Raw genomic sequence first — 9,149 nt, forward strand, 5'->3', positions numbered from 1 at the left:
GGTGAAGTTAGGTTAGGGCAATGTGTTCTTAATCTTTTTACCATCACGCCCCTGCTAGGAATTTGTCTTTGTCTCCACGGCCACCTTGCATATATAAATACAATTCTCTCCCAGATTTTAAAGAAAAGGCAGTACTTTTGCATTTTCATAAGCTTCTAGTTACTTGATCTTGCTCTCGTTAAGAGAATGACAAATAATGAGAGGAAATCCTGCTTTTTTTCCAAAGAGCTTAAAAACTCCCCTTGGAAATTACTAACAGACCCTAGGGGGGAACCTCCGTAGGTTAAGAACCACTGAGTCAGGGGATTACTTTGTAGTAGTGTTTATGTGCTTTCCAGATCTAATATAATGAAATGCCTGGTGGGCAGTTAGGAACAGGCAAGCCATTCACTAGGGGCACTATGAAGCTTTTCCTATATCTGAGTTAGCTTTCACTCTCTAGTCTGTTCAGCTTGCAATGTGTTAAATCTTTCCTTTCCAGCTTAATTTCTCAGGTTAGGTTAGCTTAATTTCTTAAGTTAGGTTAGTCAGTTCAGCTTGCAGCTGAACAGATTAACCTAACCTAACCTAACCTAACTTAACTGGGTATATAATAGGCATACATACAAGATATAGGTACTGTAAGTGCATGTCACAATGACTTCCTTGTTACGAAGAGGATTGCTTTACTCCTGTGTGACCTCCAACTGGTGAGTGGCTGTGTCATTTTATATGCTTGAGAGAAATGTTAATTCACCACTTCTACAAAAATCTCCTTGTGCTAGTTTTGCAGTCTCCTTTTCCAATTCACAGCAGGAGTGTCAGAACCCTCATCATGCCAACACTTCAGGAGAAGACAGAGGACGTGCTGCAGGAGGTGAAGGTGATGCCTAGCAAGCCTGGTCTCAGTCTCACATTGGTGTCAGTGAGCTAGGTGGCTTAATTACTTGTTCTGTTTGAAGGAAAATTCTTGCTGCTGTGTGTGTAGGTACTGTATTTCTTCAAGTATAGGGCAATCCAAGGAAATTTGTTATTTATGGTATATATTGTATGAAGGGCAGCATTCTGTAGCATCTACCTATTATAACAATGTATTGATCTTAGAATGCTGTGCTGTAATAGAATGTCAGGTTATAGTGTTGGTATTAAATCACCACACTTTATAGGAATATAACAGAGAAAAGGAGAGGGGGCGAGTGGGTGAAGGAGAGGTAAGGAAATAGCAAGTTGGGGACAGGAGCAAGGAAGAGAGAGAGAAAAAAAAAGAAAAATAGAGTAAACGAAGATATAAAGATAGGTATATATATATTTTTCAGAAACTTGCATTACAATTATTTTTTCACTAATTTATATTAATTTTTGCAGAGTGTTGTGAGGCATGATGAGCACCAGTATCTGGATTTGATTCGAACCATCCTGAGGACAGGCAACAAGAAGGGGGACCGGACTGGCACAGGCACAGTTTCCTTGTTTGGGGCACAGATGAGGTTTTCACTCCGAGATGGTAAGTTCAATGTATGTATATATTTGCTGATTGCATATCAGCATCTAAAGTGATGTAGATTATTGTAAGTGAAATTTGAATGCTGTACTTTGAATAGATGATGTTTAGTTACATTGGAAATGTTACTGTTATCATAGTGATTCAAGGAAAGCTGCATGCTAGGGAATGGAATATAGAAGTTAGGGGATGGTGTGGGCAAACAAAATTAAAACGTGAGTAGAAAATGTCAGACAAATGTCTGATGCACAGTGAAAGAAAAGATTACATGAATATTATTGCATTATTATATCTTTTCAGATGTGTTCCCTCTGCTGACCACCAAGAGAGTGTTCTGGCGTGGTGTGGCGGAGGAGCTGTTGTGGTTCATCCGTGGCTCCACCAGTGCCAAGGAGCTGCAGGAGAGAGACGTTCACATCTGGGACGGCAACTCATCAAGGGAGTTCCTGGACAAGATGGGCTTCACAGACCGGAAGGAGGGTGACCTGGGGCCCGTGTATGGGTTCCAGTGGCGGCACTTTGGGGCACCTTACTCAGACATGAAGGCAGATTACACTGGTCAGGGAGTAGATCAGCTACAGAATGTGAGTAGTCTTTGTGTACTATCTAATTGAAAACAGTATAGTCACCTCAATTCAAATAGTGTTGCATTTCATTATTCAGATACTTTGCTTTATGACTCAAAAATGATGATGGACTTGTGATGCAGGTAATTGACACCATAAGGAACAACCCCAATGACAGGCGCATCATTATGTGTGCCTGGAATGTGGCGGATATTGACAAGATGGCCTTGCCACCCTGCCACTGCCTTTGTCAGTTCTACGTTGCCAATGGGGAGTTGTCATGCCAGTTGTACCAGAGATCTGCTGACATGGGACTTGGTGTTCCTTTCAATATAGCCAGCTATGCCTTGCTCACTTACATGATTGCTCACATCACTGATTTGAAGGTAAGGAATAGATATTTGCATGATGATTGTGCTTGTTGCTTGTGTTTACTGTGCTAGATTTTACAATAACTAGAAGATTAAACTGTTTAGCATAGGTAATAGTAATGCCTGATTATGGAATAGCTGTTTTCTCATGTCAGTGTCTGTTTTCTTTTCTGATTTAGAGATGTAATGTTTTACTGTTGAATGTCACATTGGAGCTCAGAGTACTTAAGGAAAATGATAGCTGGATTAAAGAATAATCTCCAACAAGTTACAGATGAAAAAAGGGGAATTTTGAATGGATGGAGGTATCAGTAGTTGGAATATAAATACATGCTTCATGTTTTGTTTGGATCAGCTTGTGTTGCCAGGTAGGGAAACACCAGCACTTGGCACAGTCTGGCTTGTGCTACTTGCTACCTTGTCAGTCTTGGTGACTGTACAGCCAGCAGGGTTTGCTTTGCTGTACAGCCTGTTTTGTAAAGGATGACCAAGAGGGACAGGGTTAGGGGCCTTGTATCCCTCCTGTAGTGTAGTGTAGAGGAAGGGAAGATTTATTTTTTACCTAACCCTTAGACTCCCAGTCTTGGTTGCTCCCAGTTTAGTAGTTGTCAGCTTGTGTATTTCTTTAATATACTCACATTTGCAAGCACTTCTCATATCACAGCCTGTCAACCTGTAGGGCAGAGAAAAGGCCAATCCTTACATGAAACTGCAAATTTGTTGCAGCCCGGCGACTTTGTGCACACTCTAGGTGATGCACACGTGTACAGCAACCACTGTGAGGCCCTGAAAGAGCAGATCAAGAGAGAGCCCAAGCCTTTCCCCAAGTTGAGGATCAAGAGGAAAATTACATCCATTGATGACTTCAAGATGGAGGACTTTGAGCTTGATGGATACAAGCCTCACCCCAAGATCAAAATGGACATGGCTGTGTGATGGGTGTCTGCCGTTCAGGCTGAGGCTCGGTGGTGTGTTGCTGTCTTTCATTATTCCTGTCAACATAGTACTTTTGAGACCGATTCATATTTTGTCCGTGTATAAGAAGAAAAGAGATAATCATATATTAGTGTGTGCACTCGCATACCTTTTTGCTTGCTTAATAGTCAGTTTAGGCCAGGGACTTAGTGTAAGTGTTCTATTTTTCCAGCCTTCAAATGCCTCCTATGAATAACTAGTGAAGATAACCTGCTACTTGAAAGGTTATGCATGATGACAAGATGTTTGTTGCTTGTGTCCCTGCAGGCAGAGGGTCTGCTGCTACAAGCTCAAAAGCTGAGGAGCCATTATCTGTGCAGACACTACACAGTATGTGATCATCACCCATACTTATAATGTGGCAGGCTTCTGATGTTGATCAAATGGAACTTCTTATTTTTAAGGTCAGAAATTTGAGAAGAGACAACTGCTTACATTACACCTCTGACTCTGCTGGTGTTGGAAGTGAGTGTAATGATGGGCATGATAGCAATATGGTGTGTGAAGATAAGTCACAGAATTATTCATACATGAGTAGATATGGTGATGATATGAAGGGAAAGAAAGTTCCTATTAAGGAGGCATTGTTTAGTAAGTAAGAAGTTTTCTTTATAACTCAAGCAATATTAGAAATGGAAAGTTGCTATAAACACATTTGTGTAGCTGCTGCCTTGTATGTATGTATTCGTTATTACAGTAGTTAGACAAAGATAAAGAATATATGTAACTATTCTCAACCAGTTATATATATATAAAAAAAAAAAAAAAAAAAAGATTCTTATTTCTCATGCTGCAAATCTAGTTTACTCATCACAAACTATTGAAGGAGAATTTAATCCTACAAGGAAATGAAAATTCAATGTATATCTCTACAAACCAAGCTGGTAATTCCACAGGGGATGAGGCAGCCCCCCCCTCTCCCATACACACATACAGTGTTATTGCCATCAGTCCCTGGTGGAAAGGGATAGTCTTGTGGATCTCTGTGTCATACCCCATGGCCACAGCTGCCCACAAACGTACGTAGCTTGCTCGACAACATACACTGATTTAAATCTGCTCGTTCATAATGACTTGCGTACCCTACACCATGATGAGGAAGAAGATTGTTGCTGACAGGCGCTTGTGACTGACAAGTAGATATTAAAGACAGTGGTGGTTGCAGGCGAGTTAATAACATACGGACAGAGCAAATACAAGGCAACTGAAGCGAATACAACTTATGAGGGATATAATTCAAAACTTTTATAATTACCTGTTTATTCATTTGGATATTTTAGCTATTCTTATTTACAAGAACCAGTATTTGTAAATAAAATGAAGCGTAGAAAGTGTACTTTTAACTATCTGATGGTTATTTGAGTCGCGCCATAAGAGGTCAGTTAGAGGAGGCACGTTGTCTTAGTTTCACCTGTATAATTTTCTCTTCGTAAGTCATAGAAAATGTAAAGTAGCTAGCGGGCACCCGATCATTGTGTGAGCTGCGAGCAACCCCTGGGCGATATGCTGAAAACAAGCTTGTCTGCATTGTGCCCGTCACTTATGGAAACAATCCTCTTCACGTACAATATCACTATGATCCAAGTTTCAATTGCAGTAGTTGTGAAGTGACTGGCTTGGGTTTGTTGCACTGATAGAGGTATGGAGGAGCTTGCAACTTCATCTGTACGTGATAGAGACTAAGTTATTTGGTTGTTAAATATTATAGAAGCAATTTGTTAACACTCAGGTTCTCTCGATATCATACAAGTAAGATATTAATTGAAATGCACTTCACTATGAGAGAGAGAGAGAGAGAGAGAGGAAAGGGGATAAGGGGTAACAATCTCCTATTGGTGTGTTTGTTTGTGTTGATGCATCGTGGTACAGTGTGGGTGGAGACGGTGGAAGTATTCGCCCCTTGCAGTAATCAACCATAATGAGAAAACAAACGCTGTCTATATATATATATATATATATATATATATATATATATATATATATATATATATATATATATATATATATATATATATATATATATATATATATATATATATATATATATATATATATATATATATATATATATATATATATATATATTTTTTTTTTTTTTTTTTTTTTGCAACGGTCTAAGTTGTCGTAAGTGTTATTTTGAAAGGCCCCGGAGTTAATCAGTCGTGATGCAGAATCTTCGTTTGACTATTAAAGTCATGAAAAACAAGAAAAAGCATACCATAATTTCTACTGAAGCCTGTTAATCATCTCACTACTATACAAAATATCCGTTTTGATGCTTACATCTTTTGAGACACTTTTTTTGTTATGTAAAAGGACACAATTACTTGTTTTCCCTCTTTTCTCTACCGTTACTCCATGTAAACATCCTTTTTATTAATATGAAAATTGACTAAAGAGAGACATAAGAGTAAAAAGGTTTAAAATAGAGATAAGATCTGTAAGTATTTGAAAACTTAAGTCCCGGCGTCACACAGGTTGAGGGTTGTTGACTCGGCCCTCTTCCTGACGCATCGATGGCGGGGAGGCGAGGCTAGCGACACATCCAGCGGGCGAACCCTAAAGAAGTGTCACAATAGTGGTCAAACGAGTAATTCTTTTCCCGTCGAATGAGTGTATCCCTTAAGGCTGCCGGTGGGGACTCCATTCACCCCTATCTTCACGGCCCATTCTACTTTGACGTCACTCCGCCGGGCTAAGACACCTTTCACGAGGACCAGCACCAATACCTTGGGAGGGAACGTACAATTTATTACAGCTAATCATGAAGTGGCTGTTTTCAAGACCTGTTCCGCGAGGAGTATTTAGGTGTAAAAAGATGCCAGGCAGACATCGACCCCCTTCGCTGGAAATCCTGAAAAGGACGAAGCTCCGTTGAAAATGTCCAGAAAAGACGTCCCGTGATAACACTGATGACTAAATTAAGATAGCCAAGAGGTTTTTCGTGGTGGGGACTGTCGAGCATTCCTTGGCGAGGTGTGTGTAGGAGGGACGTGACTAACGCAGCTGCTCACCTCACCTCGCCACACCTCCCCCCGCCGTACCTCATCCCCGCTTGATGTTATCATGTGCAGATTGTTGGAAAACGTACAGTGGTCCGGGTTAGCAGTTTGGGGAGGACGGCGAGGAAACCTGTTTATCTATGAAGTGTCTCGTTACACGTTAGGCACCACGTTAATAGAAACTGTAGAAGGCGAGATAAAGAAACACTTCCGCGCCTTGCTTGTGTAATATATGAAAGTTGCCGAGGAAAGGGAACGGGTAGAAGGGAGCAAACCGGTGGTAATGACCAGCGTACAGGTGAGGGGCGGGTTGGTGGCTGTATGAGGCGAACACCTTCTGGGCGGCGGACGCGGGACCGAGTAAAAACTGGTCGAGGTCTCCTGCCTGACCTTTACGGAGGGCGGGGTCCAATAGTCCCTTCCTAGGTCACGTTGTTTAAATAAATAGTCCCCCATCATTCAGCTCGACAAATATGCCTCAGTGAGCGGGCGGTGCATGCGTTACTGGCCCCTCGAGCCTTGTAGTGAGTGTTGGTGAAGGAATGTTAGGCTGTAGGAGTGCATGACAGCGGTATCCCTCGGGCGGCGCCGTGCCCACGCTCACCCTCCACTCTGGGTGTCGTTGACCTCCACCAGGAGCGGGTTCGGCCAGGTAGTCGTAGTCACCTGGGTTCCGCGTCGGGGCCGATGAATACTCACTTGACATGTCCAGCGCTCGCGTATTCTGCACGTTGATTCCAGCATATTTACCGGGAAATATTAAGGAAAATATTACTGCCAATGGTATTCCTCTCATTGTCGCAGTAGGAAAGTGAGCTCAACTGACTGCTCTTCTGATGTTACTGAACCACAGGGTAAAAGGAAAAAGAGGAAGAGAAAGGAAGGTATGGGCACTGGTATTTTTCTCCTAATGATACTAGGAAACGAGAGAGAGAGAGAGAGAGAGAGAGAGAGAGAGAGAGAGAGAGAGAGAGAGAGAGAGAGAGAGAGAGAGAGAGAGAGAGAGAGAGAGAGAGAGAGAGAGAGAGAGCAAAAAAAGAAAAAAAAATAGCCACTCCAGCAGTTCGCGAGGCTAATTTTAGAGTACGAAGTTATTATATAAATTAAAATGTGGTTATCCAGTGAAGCCCTTGATGAGGTTACGTAAGGGAGCGGTCGTCAGTCAGTGGAAGCATTCCGAGGTGCAGGTGTGAGGCGAGCGTGAGGCAGCCTGCACGACCCTCCTCACACAGGCACGTCGCGGGTCCTCAGTAGTGCCACGCCTCACGCTCCAGCCTACCTTGCCCTGGCTTGCCTTGAGTGTGGCAGGCGTCACTGTGGTGTTTTAGAGGTGTGCTGTGTGTTGTGGTGCGTGGGTGTAGGTCGTCACAAGCACACACATGTACACACGCACAGGCTGGCTGCGTCATGACCTCCGTGGAGTGAATGTACTGTACATCTGTGTGCCGTGCCAAAAATAGACACGTTAACAGCACAGATACCTACAGGAGGCACGCGGCCAGAATCTCAGGGCGGCAACTCTTGAACTTAGCTACCAAAGAGTCACTTCCTCATTCTACACCTCATTAAAACGCTATTTCCACCAATACTAGTTGCTACGTGCTTCATTGCCACTCCTCGCTACCATCAAGTGTCTTGAACTGTCTTCCCGCCAAATCGTAAGGGAAAGGGACTGACAGCTGCATGGATCCGCTTTCTCAAACGTTTCTCTTTTCCTCGGCTGCTTTTTAACAAGTTACGGTGGAATATAATGGAGTTTTCAGTGAATTTCCATAGCTGGTGACAATTTAAGGAATCTGAATAACCTGCGTAGCATTTGAAAACTCGTGAAAGAATTAAACTTTTGGAAATGCAATCCGAGAATCATACAGTTGCTTTCCCTTTGACTGCATCAAACGCTGGGCCCTGGCGTGACTGAGGCTGCTGTGCTAGGCTGCGGAGTGAAGGGAAAGTTCTAATATCTGACCTTAGACATATACGTGTTCTGTTCACTAGCAGCGGTCATTGCCTGAGAGAGAGAGAGAGAGAGAGAGAGAGAGAGAGAGAGAGAGAGAGAGGGTCGGTAAAAAAGAAACACGATCTTTTAAATGGACAACGCGCAGACACTATGTTTAGTTTTTTTTCTACTTTTTTCCTCACATGTTTCCTATCGTAACACGTGGTTATATGCTTTGTAATTACAGACCTTCTCTTCCTGTATTTCTTATCTGTATTATCTACATTCGTTCTATTTATTTTCTTTTATATCTCCGTCAAGTAGCTTATCACTCTCGATTGTGAATATTCAGACCACGTGTGTGTATGACTTAGCAATATTACAACGTATTTCCTAATTTTCACATTATTTCCATGAATCAACACACTATTACTACAGTTATGCACATTATAACCCCATTCCACTTTTTATTCATACTACTTAAATAATTCACTCTAATTTCTTTTTTATCTCCATCAAATAACGTATCATTAACTCTTCCATCAACATTGAAACTCATTCCTATAACTACGTCTTTTCTTTATCATCTATGTGTCTCAAGTATCATAATTAGTTCAGTTATTAACATTAGAACCTTCCATTTCTATCACTACATCATCCTTTTTTATGGTCAGTCTCAAGTAGCCTATTATTATTAACTCGAGCATTCAAACCTTCCATGCCTATTACTGCAACATCTGTTTTTCATTGTCTCTGTGTCTCAGGTACCTTATCATTAGCTGGAACATTTAACGTCACTTGCATTGCCTTCAGCCTCCA

The 9,149-nt window shown here is 41.8% G+C and overlaps 1 protein-coding gene across 13 annotated transcripts in view; it reads left to right on the forward strand.

Annotated features, from left to right (window-relative positions):
- The window catches only part of LOC123513660 (thymidylate synthase-like), a 4,316-nt gene extending 512 nt beyond the window's left edge, over nt 1-3,804 (forward strand). For 4 of the 13 annotated variants that reach the window (XM_045270962.1, XM_045270964.1, XM_045270965.1 and 1 more), the window contains exons 2-7: nt 597-689; nt 793-862; nt 1,345-1,483; nt 1,781-2,064; nt 2,190-2,432; nt 3,144-3,804. In XM_045270962.1, coding sequence (XP_045126897.1) covers nt 637-689; nt 793-862; nt 1,345-1,483; nt 1,781-2,064; nt 2,190-2,432; nt 3,144-3,353 — 999 coding nt within the window. In that variant the 5' untranslated portion in view covers nt 597-636 and the 3' untranslated portion in view covers nt 3,354-3,804. Of the gene's footprint in view, nt 1-64; nt 690-792; nt 863-1,344; nt 1,484-1,780; nt 2,065-2,189; nt 2,433-3,143 lie in introns of those variants that run through there. The other 9 variants (XM_045270968.1, XM_045270967.1, XM_045270969.1 and 6 more) reach the window with 8 other exon arrangements.
- The last annotated feature ends 5,345 nt before the right edge of the window (nt 3,805-9,149 follow it).

The sequence above is a fragment of the Portunus trituberculatus genome, chromosome 36 (genome assembly GCF_017591435.1).
Source record: "Portunus trituberculatus isolate SZX2019 chromosome 36, ASM1759143v1, whole genome shotgun sequence".
Lineage (NCBI taxonomy): Eukaryota > Metazoa > Arthropoda > Malacostraca > Decapoda > Portunidae > Portunus > Portunus trituberculatus.